The sequence below is a fragment of the Bidens hawaiensis genome, unplaced genomic scaffold (assembly GCF_021521415.1).
Source record: "Bidens hawaiensis isolate Kalapana, Puna unplaced genomic scaffold, B.hawaiensis_p1.1 tig00004685_1, whole genome shotgun sequence".
In the NCBI taxonomy this organism is placed as follows: Eukaryota; Viridiplantae; Streptophyta; class Magnoliopsida; order Asterales; family Asteraceae; genus Bidens; species Bidens hawaiensis.
The window spans coordinates 1,114,573-1,133,459 of NW_027491287.1; the positions used below are offsets into that span (position 1 = coordinate 1,114,573).

At 36.3% G+C, this 18,887-nt stretch overlaps 2 protein-coding genes, 2 non-coding genes and 1 pseudogene across 4 annotated transcripts; 2 read left to right on the forward strand and 3 right to left on the reverse strand.

Moving 5' to 3' along the window:
- Window positions 1-6,832: 6,832 nt before the first annotated feature.
- TRNAD-GUC (transfer RNA aspartic acid (anticodon GUC)) lies at window positions 6,833-6,904 on the reverse strand. Its single transcript has one exon. It is a non-coding gene; the product is annotated as a tRNA-Asp (tRNA).
- Window positions 6,905-7,455: 551 nt separating this feature from the next.
- Window positions 7,456-9,139, reverse strand: LOC143627503 (ethylene-responsive transcription factor ERN1-like). The gene has a single exon (XM_077097300.1). The coding sequence runs from the start codon at window positions 8,518-8,520 to the stop codon at window positions 7,456-7,458; it is 1,065 nt and encodes a 354-aa protein (XP_076953415.1). The 5' UTR covers window positions 8,521-9,139.
- Window positions 9,140-11,642: 2,503 nt separating this feature from the next.
- TRNAD-GUC (transfer RNA aspartic acid (anticodon GUC)) lies at window positions 11,643-11,713 on the forward strand. Its single transcript has one exon. It is a non-coding gene; the product is annotated as a tRNA-Asp (tRNA).
- A 727-nt stretch (window positions 11,714-12,440) lies between these two features.
- LOC143627660 (U1 spliceosomal RNA) lies at window positions 12,441-12,635 on the reverse strand (annotated as a pseudogene).
- Window positions 12,636-15,067: 2,432 nt separating this feature from the next.
- On the forward strand, window positions 15,068-15,424 carry LOC143627504 (uncharacterized). Its single transcript, XM_077097301.1, has one exon. The coding sequence runs from the start codon at window positions 15,068-15,070 to the stop codon at window positions 15,422-15,424; it is 357 nt and encodes a 118-aa protein (XP_076953416.1).
- The last annotated feature ends 3,463 nt before the right edge of the window (window positions 15,425-18,887 follow it).

Sequence of the window (18,887 nt, forward strand, 5' to 3'; positions counted from 1 at the left end):
TAAAAAACGAAAAATCTAAAAAAACTAAAATGTTTCCGCCGTTATTCTCGTTCAAAAAAAAATCTCGGTTTGACCCTAACCTATTTTGACCCAAACCAAAACAACCCTTTTTTAATTGATTTGTTTTGACCCAAACTTATTTTAACTCATACTCGTTTTGACCCATGACTCATTTCAACCCATGACTCGTTCGACCCAACCCAACCCATTTGCCACCTCTAGTATACTCAAAAATGAAAATGACTTTACTTTTCACAAATAAACATACCCACAAGAACATCTTTGAGCAACAAGTAATTAAACAGTAACAACTTTTAGGGCTTTCTCAGCATCCGAAGGCAAATCCATATAGTCATGACCAACCCCATCAGCAACCTCAATCGCCAATTCGCCATGCAAAGCCTTGCAGTAATTATACAACACAACGTTCGCAGCAGTGATCCGAAGCAAGAACATCATTATAAAGAACGAACCGAGCATCGTAGCAACAATAGCATGTACATTTGCATAACACATCCACACAATCAACCCACCAAAAACCCAAAAATACAACCTCGTTAACAACGAAACGGATCTCATCCCCTTAACTAAATACGAACTTCGCATCAAAGCCGCAAAACCCCATTTCGACTCTACCACAACCACCACAAAAGCCAGCTTCCAATTCAAGGAAATATAGATAATAACCCCTAGTAGAATCACACCCATGATCGCCGAAAACCACATGAAGTAAACCGAGTTGTAATCAATAACAACAAAGCCTAAGTTATCTACCAACATAATAACTATTCCAACAACCAAAACAAAGCTTAGGGAGATTAAAACTATTATAACATAAGCTAGGATCGTGGTTGAAACAAGCGGGAAGAAGGAGTAAGTTAAAGACTTAAGGGATTCGGAGATTGTGACCGACTGCCCAAAGAAAGCATGGTGTGTGGTGTAGGTGATCGTGCCAATGGCACATAGGGCGAGAATGTAACCGATTAAGGTGTACAAGATATAAGATATTACAAGTTTTTGATAATAATAAGTGTTATCATCGAAGTAAGGTTGGTCAGGGAATTGATTGAACATGAGAGAGATCGATAGAGGCGTGAAGAATAAGGATAAGGTAACGAAGTGCAAGTATCTAGACAAGATAATCCTCTTTGACTCGGATAAGACACCGGTTAAGGTGAGGGTGTGTACATGTGCTATTTCCATGAGGCTAAAGATGTGTTAGCACTTAGCAAATTATGAGTTGTGAGTTTGTGTTCTTGTGTTTGTTTTAATGTTTTATATACTATGTTTATGAATTTAATTATTCAATGATCATCTTCCACCCGGTTTCTGTCGGGTCAAATTTGCTTGAAACTGGAATCTCGTGATGAAAAACGTGTAATATTATATCATAAAGTGTTGAATTTCTTATTGCAATTTGCAGTGAATGAATGAATGAACTTAGACAATCTTTTCAAACGAGTCCAAGAACCTATATTATAAAGTAACAAAGATTGTCAATCCGGTTTACACACATTTCACATTTGTTCCATACGCGTGCGATTTGATGTTTAATAGAATCTTTACTGAGACATAAATTTTGTTTGAGAGGCGTTCGATTCGTTTTTAATAAATTTTATATTGGAGTGCTAAAGACATAACATGGCAATCAAGATATTTGTCTTCAAAGAATTATGCACATAACTTACACAAATTACAAGATTTTATAAACATAAATGACAAATATATAACTGAATAGCAATGCATAAACACATTAGTTTATACAAAACAAGGTATAAACACACCAGATACAACCGTAAAAACATTAGGCACAACAGTAACAACATGAGGGACATTCTCACCATCCGAAGGCAAATTCATGTAGTAATCAACAAACCCCTCAGAAACCTCAAGTGCCAATTCACCATGCAAAGCCTTGCAGTAATTATACAACACAGTGTTGCCAGCAGTGATCCGAAGTAAAACGAACATCATACAGCCCGAAAAAAAAATTATATCGGATACAAACATCCAACTATTTTGAAAATATAAAAGTCCAGAACAAATCCACACGTAAATCGCACCCCAAGCGCCATATAGCAGCATCATTAACAACGAAACCGATCTCATCCCCTTAACTAAATACGAGCTCCTGATCAAGGCCGCCAATCCCCATTTAGATTCAACAACAACCACGACAAAAGCCAACGACCACTCCACGTAGAAATATATAACAATCGCGGTTAAAACCACGCCCATGCTTACCAAAAAGCACATGAAATAAACCGAGTTGTAGTTAATAATAAATCCTAAGTTATGCACCAACTTAAGAATTATTCCAACGAGTAGAATAAAGCTTAGAGAGATTAATATTATAAGAACATGAGCTAGGATCGCGGTTGAAATGATCGGTAAGAAGGAGAAGGTTAATGACTTAAGGGCATCGAAGAACTTGACCGTCTCACCGAAGAATAAGTTATGTGTGGTGTAAGTGACTATGCATATGGCACATAGTGTTAGGATGTAGGCTATAAGGCTAAAGATTAGATAAGTAATTAGAGATTCGTCCGGTAGCAGTTGGCGGTGGTCGAGGCTCGGGCTTAAGATAATGAGAGTGACACAAAGAGGGGTGAAGAATATTGATAAGGAAACAAAGTGCCAGTATCTGGACCAGATGATCCTCTTTGACTCGGAGAGGACGCCGGTTAAGTTAAGGGTGTGCACATGTGTAGATGCCATGGAGGCGCGACAGAACATGGTGGTGGTGGCGTCTGCGGCAACCGGATCTAATGGTAAATTAGTTATGTACTTGTGTTTTTTTAGTTGTGTTCATGTGTTGGTTTTATGTTACAAGGTTTATCCAATATTAAACATGAGGGTCATGTTTGTTTGAAATTTTGGTGTGTATTAAAAGTTAAGTGGATTTTTTCCAATGTTTTGATTAATGAAGAAAATTTCAAAAATGGGAAAAGTCAACTGAGAAAATTATGCGTTCACACTTTTTATAGTTTTATAGTCAAATTAATGAATGGTGTCCATGAATCTTTTCTTGCTTATTTTGAACATTTCATCACAAGTAGATATGTCTTTTAGATGTAAATGAGGTTGTTCCTTGGTATATAGTTGTAAAAAAAATTGAATTTTGGAGAACAGGTTTCAGCTTGGTCAACAAAAGTAAAAACTGGTTTTTAGTAAAAACGCCTCTGGTTTAACTGGCGTTGAGCTTGGAAAACTAGAACATGTTGGAATCGTTTAGATCTTATTGAAAGATAATTATTTCACCAACAAGTTATTGACGTTATTTTCATTTGTAGTATAATAAAGAATCCATCGATAAAAGGTTTGTTGGTATGGCTTGGCTAATAATTCCATCGGTAACATTTTGAAAACAAACATTTTTGGACGACCATACAAAAGTTGTCGGTGATTAATTGTCGGTAGAGTGTCCCATAGCCCATAGGTGATCGTTTGTAAAATCCGTCAGTAATATGTTGGAAATGAGATTAACCACAGTCGTTTTTTTTATAGCTAATTTTCTTTCCACCTTTCACCCCATGTCTCAAGTGAGACTAAAACGTACATTCATTTGGTTATAAACACAAACTAATGACAAGAAAATGAGTTGCATTACATAAAGCAAAACCATATAAAACATCAATTTGCATAAGGTATATTCATGTACTCATGAACAAACCCCTCACCAACCTCAAGTTCCAGTTCACCATGTAAAGCCTTGCAGTAGTTATACAACACAGTGTTTGCCGCAGTGATCCGAAGCAAGAACATAATTAAAAAGAACGAACCAAGCAGCGTAATAACAATCTGAAGAGGTAGGTCCCAGCAGAGCCCAGTTGGACCCGCAAGACTCACCTCAAAGAGGGACGTCTGCGCAGTTGAACCCGCAAGACTAACCTTCAACAGGGACGTCTGCGCAAAGGCTAAACTCGTAAGACACCTTGAAGAGACGTCTGCACAGAAACCAACTGGATCCGCAGGCCCACCATGCTCAGAGACGTGACGTCCTTACGCGCAGTACGCAAGCTGTTCCCGCAGGAAAAGCCTCCCAATGGTCGACGTACTCCGCCTGTTCCCGCAGCAACGGATACTAGCCATCAGGGAAGGCTACCCGCGCAGCAAGGCTACACGCACAAGGCACTTAACTCTTAAATAATTCAGTAGTCACCTGAAGAAGGAGTGAGCAAGCCGGGAACACTCCCGCACAAAGCCGGGAACACTCCCGCACAAATGAGCCAGTCCGTACGATACTGGAGGATCTTTTGTACTGTACCTGACGAGGTATGGATAAAAGATCTGACCAAAGATACGACAGCTCACTGACAACAGTATGACAAGCAGCACGCTCTTGTACTGGATCACTATCAGCCGCTGCCTACTCACCAACCTGTCGGAGGACGTGCGTAGCCTGCAGTTGGTGGAACAGGAATAGTACACAGCCGGCCTGGTCACTATCAGCCGCTGCCTACCCACCAACCATCAGCATGGCACGTGCGTAGCCCACAGTTGGCAGAACAGGAATACTATTCAGCCGGCTGTACCTCCTTGGAAACCTACCTTCGGCTATAAATACCCCAACACCTTGGAACGGTATTATGATCTCATACCATCATATCTGCTCTAGTCATTTCTCTTAATATACACTTATATTCAAGAGCAATCTAGTCTGATTCTCACGCCGGAGTGTGGTCACAAGGAGGTACCCCCTTCTCAGTGACGAGCTCACGGTGTCTGTTTTGCAGGTCATCAGAAGAATAACCATCTTTGCCGGACCTAACCCTCGTGGGAAACATCTATTTAACCCCCAGATTATCCGTAATCTGCCCGGGGTCGATTAGTGTTTCTTCACAATCGTATGCATATTTTTAGAACATATCAATACAATCAACACACCACAACCCCAAAAATACAACATCACTAACAACGAAATCGATCTCATCCCCTTAACTAAATACGAGCTTCGCATCAAAGCCGCAAATCCCCATTTCGATTCCACCACGTAAGCCAACGACCATTCCACGTAGAAATATAAAACAATCGCGATTAGAATCACACCCATGATTACCAAAAACCACATGAAGTAAACCGAGTTGTAGTCAATAACAACAAGCCCTATATTATGTACCAACATAAGAATTGTTCCGACGAGTAAAATGAAGGTTAGGGAGATCAAACATATAATAACATGAGCTATAATCGCGGTGGAAGCGAGTGGGAAGAAGGAGAAGGTTAAGGACTTGAGGGAATCCAAGAAGTTGACCGGTTCCCCGAAGAAAGCATGATGTGTGCTGTAGCTGATCGCGCATATAGCACATAGCGCGAGGGTGTAGACGATGAGGAGATAAGTAATTAATAGTTTGTGATTATTTGGATGATCGTCGGTGAAGAGGCGGATGATGGAGCTAATATTAATGAGAGAAAACGAAAGAGGGAAGAAAAGAAGGAGGAATAACGAAACGAAGTGCCAGTATCGGGTTAAGATGATCTTCTTCGACACCGAGAGGACGCTGGTTAAGTTTAAGGTGTGCACTTGTGTTGATTCCATGGTGGTGGTGGGATGTATTGGTAATGTAGTTGTGTACTTGTGTTCATGTGTTTTGTCTTAGTTTATAATGCAGGCTTATTTTGTTATGTTGACTAAGTGAAGGAACTGGTCTCTTTGGGTGTGTGGTTAGGTTTTATACTTTTAATTATTAATTGAAGTTAATTTGAATATCTTGTATTGGTTGATGAATAAAAGTCAATAAATGGTAGAAGAAGTCAACTGAGAAAATTTATGAGTTTGAATATTCGAATTACATATCAATTTCTCATATTAATATATGATAGAGTTAGAAGATGAAGAACATTATTAAAAATGAATGGTGTTCATGAACATTTTTATTTATATAGAACTTAACATAAGAGAAATAAAGCTATAAACTATATGCTACAATTTAAATAAACAAAAGTGTAAGAACGAGATAAAAAAGAATGAATGTAGTTGACTAGTTGAGGATTTATGTTCAATACGTGTATTCAAAACAGATTGCGGGTTATACAAGAGAAATAACATATTTCTCAGAGTATAACATGATTGTGTCTTTATACACATGGCTTATAGCTTCTTAAAACGATATTCCATTAGGATCATAAAATACATCAATTTGGTGTGATTTGTTTATGATGCAAGTTTAAGACGAAGACGCGTTAAAACGATGAAACTATGCTAAAGTTGGAAGAAATATAATTAGTTGATCGTCAAAATTCAAAACTCATCCCAATCTTTAAAAGGACATATTTGGCAATTTGATTAAGTTCATGAGAATACTTACCAGAGGAAAGAAGATAATAATTGGTGATACATAATTCACAGCTCACAAATGAAAATGAATCAAGTAGACTAAAATTGAGATAGGGTTTCCCATCTTCGTTTAAAAGAACAATGAATACGGAAATTTAGATCCGCATATCTCATCTCCATTAGCCATTAGGTGTTTGGGATTCTTTTGTATTAAAGTGGTGTTTATGTTGATTTCTTAGTTAAATTTGATTTGATACATCATATATGCACGCTAAAAAGTATTTAAGATTGTTTATAACTTGAAGTTGGAGTAAAATGCCAAAAGCAATGAGTTTACAAGTCATTTATAAAAGTATAAGGAAGTCGAGCCGTATATGAACTAGTTAAGACCAATCTACTAGATAACGAACTTGACCGAGCTAAAAAGAGGCTCATATTGTTTTTAATATCAAAAGTTGCTGTTGTTTAATGTTTTATTCAACTGTTCTGGTTAGTTTCATACTAAAGATGGTCTAACATTCCAGTTGAGATGACACAAGGGTTAAAAAAGTATAACGCCGTTGCCGGGGATCGAACCCGGGTCACCCGCGTGACAGGCGGGAATACTTACCACTATACTACAACGACTTGCTTGTAAGTTTTATTAATTACAATAATTTTAATAACACTTAAGTGATATTGTGCTAAACTTCTTTTGGTTTAAATTCTCTAAGTTAATTTAAAATTACACGTAGAATATTATTTTTCATCATTATTAGATTGTTTTAAATATATATCCATTCTTATATATGCTAATTGTGTCAATTAAATGATGGTAGTTTTTAGCATTTAGATACGTTATTGTAATGTTTGGTTGCATCATTATGATCGCACAGTTCATTCATGTGTCATATCCGGACGATTTAATGGATATTTCAAAGTGAGGTTAATGAGACTAAACGAAAGATGGGCTGCATCAGACCACCTCTTCATTGGCAAGGTGAGCCTACTAATTAAAAAGATTGGTAGTTTCCTATCAAATGTGCAATAAAAAGGCTACAAGATGGCTATTAAATATATGAAAAACATATAATTAGCATATATAAATCAATAAATAAAGTTATTAATTCAAGAAAGAATACAACGTTGAATTATATCAGTATAATAACCTATATTAAAGAGCACTCCTAGGCCCTTAATTAGTTTGATCCTCTAAAGAACATATCTAGTGAATCAAGATCAAAAGAACTCCAAAGATAAGCTTCATCTCCCTCCTTGCTACTCGAAGACGAAAACGACTCCATACTCATCAAAGTATGCCCCTTCTCTAACTTCTCTTCTACTACATTACCTAAACTATTTTCGCTGTTATCATTCGGACCAAAGTTTGATAACTTCTCATTCTTTCGGTTCTCCGTCATCTTCAAACATTCAGATATCCCGTTAAACGCATAAAGCGAAGCGGACACATTCCGTTCGAACTTCATTCTCTTCATGGCTTCACTAACCATGGATGGATCCTCAATGTAGCTTTCCTTGGTTATCTCTTCTGCTATCTCAAATAAAGAATAGTTGATAGATGATTCAACATTGTCCACAAATAATAAATCAGTCAAACCCAAGTCAACCTCTTGGTTTCCTTCCATTTTAGCCTCATCTCCAACTACATAATGGTTGGTATCATCTCTTGAACAATATTCAGAACTTGCACTAAAACTATCATTACTATAATTATTACCATCTGGGATGTGGTCAAAGATTTGGTCAAAGTCAGAATCTTGAACATTGGATGACTCTTGAAAATGATTATTTTGAAAAGAATGTGAAGACTCTAATGGTGGAGTATAATCACCATTAGTTTCAATATTACCACCATTCTTTGCTCTAAGTCTTTGAAGAAGAAGATTAGTGATTTTGGAAGAAAGCGCTGGCGATTTGTTAGACGGATTACACGGCCAAAAGTTTGTTCGTGTGTTCGATCCACGAAGCAAACACGCAGCTTCATCATAAGCTCTAGCAGCCTCCTCAGCAGTATCAAATGTCCCCAACCATACTCTTATTTGTTGTATAGTGTCTTTAATCTCGGCCACCCATCTTCCCGAAGGGCGTTGGCGGACACCAACGAACCGTTTTCGTGCACGTATGGGGCCTCCGACAAGTGGGCCACCACCGTTGTTTAATGGATCCCATATGGCTTCATTATTACTTGTGTTTTCACTATCTTCTCCCTCCACAATATCCTTCCTCTTTCTAATCATTTTCATTGTTGGAATAATAATATCTAAGAGTTTTTTTGGCTTTGGTATAGGTAATAAAGTTAAGTGTAATATGTATGTATATATATGTGTTGAGTAGAAGTAAAAGGTATAAGATATAACTATATAAGTATGATGTATTGTAAGGATCGTCAGCCGTTTGTTGGAATATATTTGTCTAATGTGTAGTAGTGCTGATATGCTGATAATAATACAATATCAGTACGGTACTACATAACAATATATTTGAATTTGACCTAGTCATATGTAGATTAAGGCGGTTAACAAAATTATAGTATGATAAGAGCATCTCAATATACAATTTTGACGCGTTTTTGAGCTTGCGTGGAGGAGAAACCGTTATTGGTTGTGAGAGAGGCAAAACCTGGACATGGATGACGTGACAGTGTTGTCGAAACTTTCCATTGTGAATGCTTTAAGTTATAGTTATTATATACTTACATATTACATTTTTAAACATGAAAAATATAAAATCATTACAATAATTTGTGAGTTTGCAATCATAGAATGTTGGTTCTGGTCACTTGTAAGCATACACTAATACAAAACTAGTCTACACTTAACAAATTGTTACATTAAACATTTAAACTTCCTTACTAGTGAGGATATTATGTGTTACAAGTGTACGCTAGGTTCATATATGTTTGTACCCAAGTGACAAGTGTGCACTTTTTATATAGTAATTTATATCATTTTCTAAATTTTTACAATGTTATAAATTTATGTACATATCGTGTATGGTTTGCCTATATTTTACCTTCTTAGACCTTGAGATTTTACTAAGTATGGTGGTGTTGTATCGTGTATATGTTTATAACTATGAACAATGAGAACTATGCTCCTTAATTTTTTTTTCTAGACCTAAAAGGATTTTAACACCGGGATGGATGTTGTACAACAATTCCGCGGTGAAGAAGTCGACTAACATTGTTTGTCGTGGTAGCAATTCCAATATCAAATTTGAGGGATTGGAGGGAGTTATGGTCAAAGAAAAAGAATCCTATATGAATCGAACATAGTCAAATCGACGCTATAAAATTAGCGACCCTTATTTACGGGCACAAACTTTAGCTTAGATGTGCTATATTGAACTAAGTGTAAAAGGGTATTTAGTTGTGGATGGTTGGTTATTAAAATGTTTAGAAGTAACAAATTTTAATGTGTTCATCAATATATCTCACAAGAGGGTCCAAGTGCTTGATACCAACGTATTCATAAACATTAAACCAATAAAATTAATAAAAAAAAGGCTGGCATTGGAAGATTAACCCATGATAGTGAAGTCTCTAATCGTTTTGCTTTTGTCATTGATGATGGTTCAAAACTTACGATTTGGCCGATGTCAAAGCCCTTCAAAAGCATTAACAAATAATAGTATACATTTGTTTAGTATATATAAATGTGTATCCTAATATCCTTATAATCATAATGCACCAATAGAAAGTTTTAACTAGAGATGTAAATCATGTTAGGTTGACGCAGACGGGTTGTGGGTTGACAAGTTTAGTGTTCAACACGGCCCATAATTTTATTTGTGTCAAAAAAAAAAAGTTAACCGTAACCTACACACACTTAAATATGTACAACCCAAGCGCGGCCTTAAACGTGTTAAATGGGCAAACGGGTTGATTGATATTAATAATTAAGTAGAAAAGTGTTAACCGGGTTGGTGGGTTGTAAAAAATATGTTAAGCATATCTATAAACAAATTAGTGGGTCCACACGTTTAATTAAACATGTTGACGGATTGGCCTGTTTAAATAACCATGTAACCAGGTTAACCAAACACGACTGTTTCTTGAACAAGTTAAATATGACAACCAAAAACCCGATTGTTTTCGTCTCATGTCAAAAAGTGGCACCCCTAATTTCTAATTAATGCTTACGCTATTCGTATTAATATTGAAAACATAAAAACTATGTTCACGATTTAGAACATTCATCTAAAATTTGGGTACTAGACAGGATTCCAATTTGCAGCAAATCCATGATATGTCTTTTTGTGTTGTTTTGTTCTATCTTTATAATTAACACCCATAAAAGGTATATCCAAAGCTTCTAAAACATTAGTACAAAATATAACTAACTGTTAAATATTACAGTTTTTACATTGTTTACATACATGCTTACATATGTACTACAACCATATAGGCCAAACAGAAGTGCCAATCTTCGGATATTTAGATGAAACAATCAGCCGTACGTTTTGGATATTTAATAAAACCACGCATTAGTTCTAGCACGTTTGTTTGATTATTAACGCTCAAGATTTTTAAATGCGGAGCTGATAATGAAGTTCGGGTTTTTGACTCGCTCACTTTCACACGCAATGTCATTTGGCATAACTGTGAGGAGCTGAGAATAAAAGATAAATACCATATGCAAGCCCAAACATGTTTTGACATGACACGAAGCTAATAAGAAATTTGCGACTTTAGGTTATATCTATATATGTTCGGGTCAGTTTCACCTAGAAACCAGGAAAACCTTTAGCTAAACGGTTGGTGTCAACCCGACAAGTTCAGGTTTGATTGTTTAGCACCTTAACTTTAACCCATGTTATTTTTTTAAATTGTGGTTATTAACTTTGAAACATTGAATAAGTCAATAAACAAGTTGGGATATGAATGTTTTCCCATCTACACAGTCCACAAACAAATCTCAAACTTACCTAAAGCCTTAAATCATAGTGTATTTGGGAAAATATAGACATATAAAAAGATGTTGTAACCAGACGATTTGTCGTAATAAGCAAAACACAATGACAAGTCCCCTCGATTTACAAAAAACCATGACATTGTAATAATTTGCATATCCATATGATCACATATGCCATGGTAAGCTGAAAGAGTGGAATATGATCATATGGAGCCTCACAGCGATGGCTTTTGTTGATGGAAGTAACTATGTTAATGGTTTCCAAAATAGGTTAGTGTTCCATATGTGATATAATCTAATAGTAAGCAATGAAATCTAATACTTACATTTTTAAATAACATGTAAAATAGTTCTTTACTTCCAGTTTTGAGTATGAATGAGTATAAATATCAAAAAATCTAAAACCAAAACCAAGTTTCATCTATTGTATTAATTTAGTTATAACAATAAAAGTCGTTGTAGTATAGTGGTAAGTATTCCCGCCTGTCACGCGGGTGACCGGGTTCGATCCCCGGCAACGGCGTAAATTTTTTTAACCAACTTTTTTGTATTTAAAGCTGTAAATGCTTAAACAGTTAAGCTGTATAAGAAAAGTTAATAATTTATAAGTTACTAGCTCAAGTTTGTAACTACTAACTAATACAGATTGTACATGTTCCGATAAAAAGACCGCGAAGGTGCAAAACGAACACTTTTTCATCAACACTTCTAAGTTACTGAGCTTTCTAATATCTTCACCCGGGTTTATAAATGTGAAAATCATATATTTCACTAAGCGTTTATGCTATCTAAGTCGTTTTTCAGACAGTTAGACTAGCAACTAACAAAGTCAATGTTTTAGTGTGTAACAAATTAACAAAGTAAACAACAGCTTTTAGACTTGCAACTAACGAAAATTTACGACAAATCCCTTGGCTAAAACCGTCCCAGAAATTGTCACTAAAGTCATCGTAAAGCACTGTCATCTCTCTATCTTTCATATTTTCGTTATCAATATGTCTCTCGTAGTACATTTTGTTGATATCACTTAAGCTTAATTAGAATCAGCGGACTCAGAACTAAAGCATGGCCGTATGCTCTTAAATAAAGCACACATTGATATGACAAGATAAACAAAATTTAAAAAAAATGATAAAATAGGTGTTCCAAGATTAAATCTTTATAAACATACTTTTAATTATAGAGAACAGAGAGTATAAAAAGTGTCATAAACCAATACCAAAAAATTAAAAATGAATCTAAGATATTGTGCAGAGGCCGCGCGAACGCAAGCCTCCATTGCCACAAATTATGACATAGGCTCGGCCACTTGGGCCAATCTAACAAATTATGACGTAGGCCCGGCCGGCCGACCTTAGATCGACACCCCTCCTAAGTGCAATGGAGGTCACCAACCTAGGCCATGGACCTTCTTGATCGCTCATTTACCCAGTCCAGGTAAGTGAGTAATACAATAGCTTCTCTCCCAATTTGTATCACACTCCCCACCACTTATTCTTCTTGCATTATGGATGTGGGACTCTCAATTAATTTAGCCACAAATTCAAATTAATGTATGAAACTAAATTCCTATGGAAATCAATATGAGCAAATTTCAAACTCTACCTAAAGCCTTAAGTTAAATCACAACGTACTTGACAAAATCAACGGATAGAAAAATGTTGTTGCCCCGTAGAACATTAGACCAAACAATTTACTTTCTACCGAATCCGTAGGTAATATAACCAAAGGGTATGTATGTGATTGGTAATGTATTATGTGTATATATTTGCTTGTGAAATGTCGTCGCCAAAACTACCATTTTTGACTGATGGATAGACAAAAACTCATTAGTATAGTGATTGGTAATTTCTGTGAATACCGGCATAATGTGTTGAAGTGCTCAACAGTATTGGATGTTATGACATTAGAAGTTTAGAACACGTGTGGGAAGTGTTTTCAAAACAAGGTAAATTAGAAAATGTGGTACATGGAAGAGCATGTGCATGTCGATGATGTTTCATAGTTTCCTTAAACTATGAATGTCCCTGGCATATATATTCATAGCCTCGGATGCGATTGGACAACGCATTCCATGGTAGGAATTTGGAGTGATATGTGCATAACTAGTCATGTAACGTGTGATTTACGTTAAACACGGAATAGCAATTGCTTTTGTTAGATCTTAACTTGATAGAAAATATTGTTTGATGCAAGATATACATATATTATTGTTATATGATCGGTACATAATTTTGATTGATACAATGTTCAATATGAAAGGCTAACTTAATTTACGGAGCTCAACAAAGGCGTTGTAGCATAGTGGTAAGTATTCCCGCCTGTCACGCGGGTGACCCGTGTTCGATCCCCGGCAACTTTTAATCAACCTTTTTGAAGTAAAGCTTGCACCATGTGAATCTACAGTTCTACACAGCTTTTAGATCAAATATTACAAGTATCTTCATATGTTGCCTCAGATCATGATACTTATCGAGCTCTCGAATGCTGCCCGTCTTCACTCGAGTTTATAAGTCTAAAAATGTGTCCGTTTATGATATATCTTCCAACAACGATACAAATTAAGCCGCGGGCGTTTTAACAATCACAGATATAGTGATTGTGGTAAAAATATTAATGAAGTTGCAAACAATGCAAATATTATTGTTTGGATTAAATGATATACGTAACATTTGGGTCACGAGTAAATTGTTCATTGGAAGAAAAGAAACTCTAATATTTTTGTTATCATGTTACTTCTTCGTTTTGCCGAATCTATATATTATGACTTCTTTAGATTATATGAGAGATACAAGTGTTGTTTCATTTGTGATGACATCAAGGTCTTGGTTTCTTTGGGTGATATATGAAGCAAAACAACAATCACTAGAACGATCGAATTTGTGAAACTTCCGTTTCATTAATGTATCCTTACTACGTTGATATGTACTATGTAGATCTAGCTCCAAAGTTAGAAGCTTATAAATACTCAAATTCCACATTCAAGAAAATCATTTGATAACATTCTTGTAAATGCACTTATTATCACGTTACATCTAGAATGATTGGTTAATATATAATCCTTTTCATTTCATTTAATCTTGTTTGTGCTCGATTGTTTCAGAATTCAACTTATTCACGAACACAAATGAACATGTATTTATGAAATAAAAAGAAGAAAAAACAACATTTTTATTCCAAAACATTAGACACCTTAATTAAATATAAGCTAAGCACTTGAGATAATAATAGTCATAACATAAATTAAATTTATGGTTAGTTAAAGCAAGACTTTATAAAACAAACAATAAAAGATTATATGTCAAGTTGCTTATTACAAACACAATATTATAAAAACAAAAAACAAACATTTAACCAACGAACAAAAATAAAGACGTTACAAAACATTCAAGAACCACGAACGCGCCTGTTCATGCTCGTTCATTTATTAAATAAACGAACTTTCTACCAAACCGTTCACAAAACTGTTGATATAATTGGGGATCATCTTCTTCACTGCATCTGATAAAACATCAAACCCTAACATCATCCATCATCAATGGAGAAACACATTCAAATCTTCTTAAACAAGATCTCAATCCTATCAATCACCATCGCCACATTAATATTATTAATATCCATCTTCCAATTCCAATTCCAATTCCCACAAGCCTGCAATACACCAAACCCTAACCCTAACCATCCTAAATCCTCCTGCGCTGCCGCCCACCGTCCAACCACCACCATCCACCGCAAAAACCACCGCCTCTGGTCCTCCGCCACGTGGCGCAAATCCGTCAATTCATTCACCACCATTTTCCACCACCTCCAAACCCTAGATATTATCTCCAATCAAACCCACGCCGTTGTTGTGTCCGCCGGCGGTGGCCAGGCGGTGATGGCGATGAAGGAGGTCGAAGTGAGTGAGGTTGTCGGTGTGGAAGTGGTCGGCTCGCCGCCGCTGGTGGACCGAGCCGATCCGCATAAGTTGCCGTATTTTGATGAGGTGTTTGGGTTAGGGTTTAGTGCGGGGTTGGATCAGGCGGTGTTTCCGGGGAGGTATGTGAGGGAGATGGAGCGGGTGGTTCGGGTTGGGGGTGTGGTGGTGGTGTGTGTGGAAGCGTGTGGGGATGACGGTGTCGGTGAGGTTACGAAGATGTTTAGGCGGTCCGTAATGTTGTTGAAGAGGAATGTGACGGTGATAGGGTCGAAAATGACGATGATTAGTTTAAAACGCGTACAAAAGCGTATTTAACGACGTGTCTGACAACTAGATACAACAACTGTATACAGTGTCAGGTATGGAAGGGTAGGACTCCATACGACTAGTATGTCAGGATTATTATTATTCTGGATCTCACATCCATTTCGCTAGCAGAACTGTCAGGTTGGTCATTTCTTGTTCTTGAGCTTGGTTTGGCTCTTGAACGGAATTGATTAAACCTACTGTTCGTTTCTCTTTTCATCTTATGCCAGCTCTTGCAATGTCTTGCAATGAGAGACGGGTTACCACATACAAAACAAAGTTTTCTTCTATCTTCCCTATAGAAACCGTTAGAATGATAATACATGGGTTGTGGCGAATAAGGATATGGCTGTACGGGAACAAACAAGTTGTCAAATCTATGACCCCGATCATCAAAAACATTTGTATAGAAAGAGTTAACATAATCTTGTGAATAATAACCATAGTAGCTATTATCAAATTGATTGTACAGTTGAGGTTGATAATATTGATTAGTAGATTGATAAAAATTGTTTCTATGAGGTGGCACATATTTACCAGATGTACTTGTTTTTTTCCTTTTCAAAACGATTTTCATTAATTTTAGTCTCCTCGTCTTTACAATCTTTTAACGAGCAGCTGGGTAGGTTAGTATTCACAAAAACCGTCTCATGCACAGTTCTATCAACAATGGTTTCATCAAAAATAGTTTCGCAATCATTATCGGAAATAGAAACATCATTTTCATTTTCAAGAGTCGTGCTAACATGAACACTCTCATCAAATACATCATTGTTCAAATTGTTTTTGGAATCAATAGATGAATCAAAAAGTAAGTTTTTAACTCCACAACCCTTGTTTGTTTCCACACACCCCTTTTTTTCTACACAACCCGCTACAGAAGATGAACTACTATTAGGACTAACTGAAGGAACAACTGAATCAACAGTCTTTGGAGCAGCAGGAACAAATGTCTTTGATATAGGCACATGACCAATACCATAGACCATTTCTTCCCCTGGTGGTGAGTTAAAACTAAAGTGAGGAAGACTAGTATGGTTATCATTGATAGGAGGTGGAACTGCAGAACTATCATAGTCGATTCCTAACTTTACTCTTAATCCCATTTGTGCCCCCAATTAGTTTATTCAGTTTTTCAGAAGCTAACTCAAAGTTTTCTATGTCAATCTTCTTTTGGGTTAACTCAATCTCTAATTTAACAATCTTAGCGTTTAGTTAAATTACATGATTTTCATGACGTTTGGCTAAATTAGTAGCAATGGTAACTTTTTCCCTAAGATTTGCCATATCATTACCATGAGTTTTTATCCTAGTAACATAGATCTTTTCAGCCTTTTTATATTCATCATTCTGACATTTAATGCTCTGAATTTGATCTAGAATTTTAGCATTATGATTTCTATAATGAAGAACTTTGTCAATACAAGCTTGTGAGCAAAGTTTGTGTACCTCGGGAATGAGAGAGGCAGGTGAAGGAATTCCATCAGGGGTGCATGACGAGGTTCTTGTTTGACTACTTCCACTTGCAGCACACTCGAGGATAATATGACTTGCTTGACTGCTTATACCCGCAACACTAGTCTCATCTTTATTTTCTTCTGATTGATTGTTTATTCGAAGGTTGGCATCCATTGATTCAAGAGACTTGATGGTAGAAGTCAACTCTGAGAGTGTTAAGGTATCCAGGCTTGTCGTTCTCTTGATGGTAATCACACTGCCATTCTATGCGTAAGGCAATGAATCCAACAACTTCATGTTGATCTCAGACAACTCAGGGATGATACCGACACTACTCAATTTAGTAACGAGTGACTCAAATCTGTTGATGAGAGAGGCAATCGATTCTCCTTGAATATTTTTAAACATGTTGAATTCTTCTTTTAACATGTCTTTTTGGCCTTCTCTCATATTGAGACTTCCTTCAAGCTTAGAATTATAAGGCATTTTTTTTAAACTTGACTTGCGATTGTGAGTTGACTTTGACTCTTTTGAAATAAACCAAAACGCTTTCTTGTACCAGCCCGAAAAAAGAATAATCTTGTCAACCTTGAGACCCGAAGTAAATAATGCTAACTTCCCGAAATAACCTGCAAGTTAGACCCGTGTCAAACCTGGTTTTGTTTATACCAAATAAAGTTGTTTTCCAAAAATACACAAGTTCACAAGACAAAATACATAAATCATTCCTTTTTTTTTAATGTAATCCCCAAAAATTGTGAGCCACACACAATACTTCAATACTCAAATGCCAAAAAAGAATAATAATGTATACTTCAATCTTTCATTATATCCATTTTATCTTTCTATTATTTCTTTAAAAAAAAAAAAGAACCCAGTCCTTTGCTTTTCTTCAATTTCACAAGATGCAAACCCAACCTTAAATACAGATCTGAAAAGCCAAATTCAGTTAGCAACCCTTGTCCCCAGTCAAGATCGACAGACGGTGGTTGTGAGAACAGTAAGTTTGTGAGATGGATGGTGCTTGGTTACGAGATGGACGGTGGATGGTGGTTGGTTGCGAGTTGCGAAACAGAGAGTTCTAAGAACTACAACTAGTAGAGCCCGAAAGCTTTGATACCAATTGTAGGTCACTAAACCGGATCAAACAACAAAACAAACTAAGAACTAGTTGTCTTGGATCAACCTGTTCACGGGCGGAAACAACTAGTAAGGACCGAGATCTTGGATCTTGTGGTGGTGTAAAGGAGGCCGAAAGCTAAGAGGGTGGGTGAGGGGTTAGAGAGAGTTTTGAGTTAAAGAGAATATGGAATACTTGGATAATAATTCGTGCAAAGGTTGTGCTGTGTATTCTATACACACACTTTATATACTGCGTGTATTATCATACACTCTTCATTGATAATGCCCAATGGGCTCCAAATACAAAGGCCTCGGCCCAATACATATAAACGTAAATGATCTAAAACCGTAAATAAATTAATTACAAATACGAAAGACTCAACAACCAAAATTGGGCCTTACAAAATATCCCTTCAACTTTCATTTTCTTTCAAAATGATATGTTTAACTTTCTTAATGACCCGTTTTAGGTTTAACTTCCAATAAATTTATCTTCCAGCAATAATGGAAAAATATAGGGAGTGTTTAAGTTAAGGGCAATTTATACGCGTTCCATCCTCTAAAAAATCACAAACAAAAACGTCACCTTGAGTTTGCCTGAGCACTTCAGAAAAATATAACCTGTTGTAAAAGAAAATGGGTTGTAGTATTACTGTATATTACCAATCATAAAATCTTGTTTCTGTTATTCTTTAAAGTATATTGATATTCAATGTTTGTGTGTGCCATGCATTAAGTCCGGGCAACAATTGGTATCAGAGCGTCTCAAGAAATAAAAATAGAAGTATCAGTCAAGCAAGAAGAAATCATTGATCACCACTAGAAGGTTTTGATGTTTCTTTATGTTTTTCTTCTCTCGGTCATAGCAAAGCAAGAACAATAGATGTGAAAG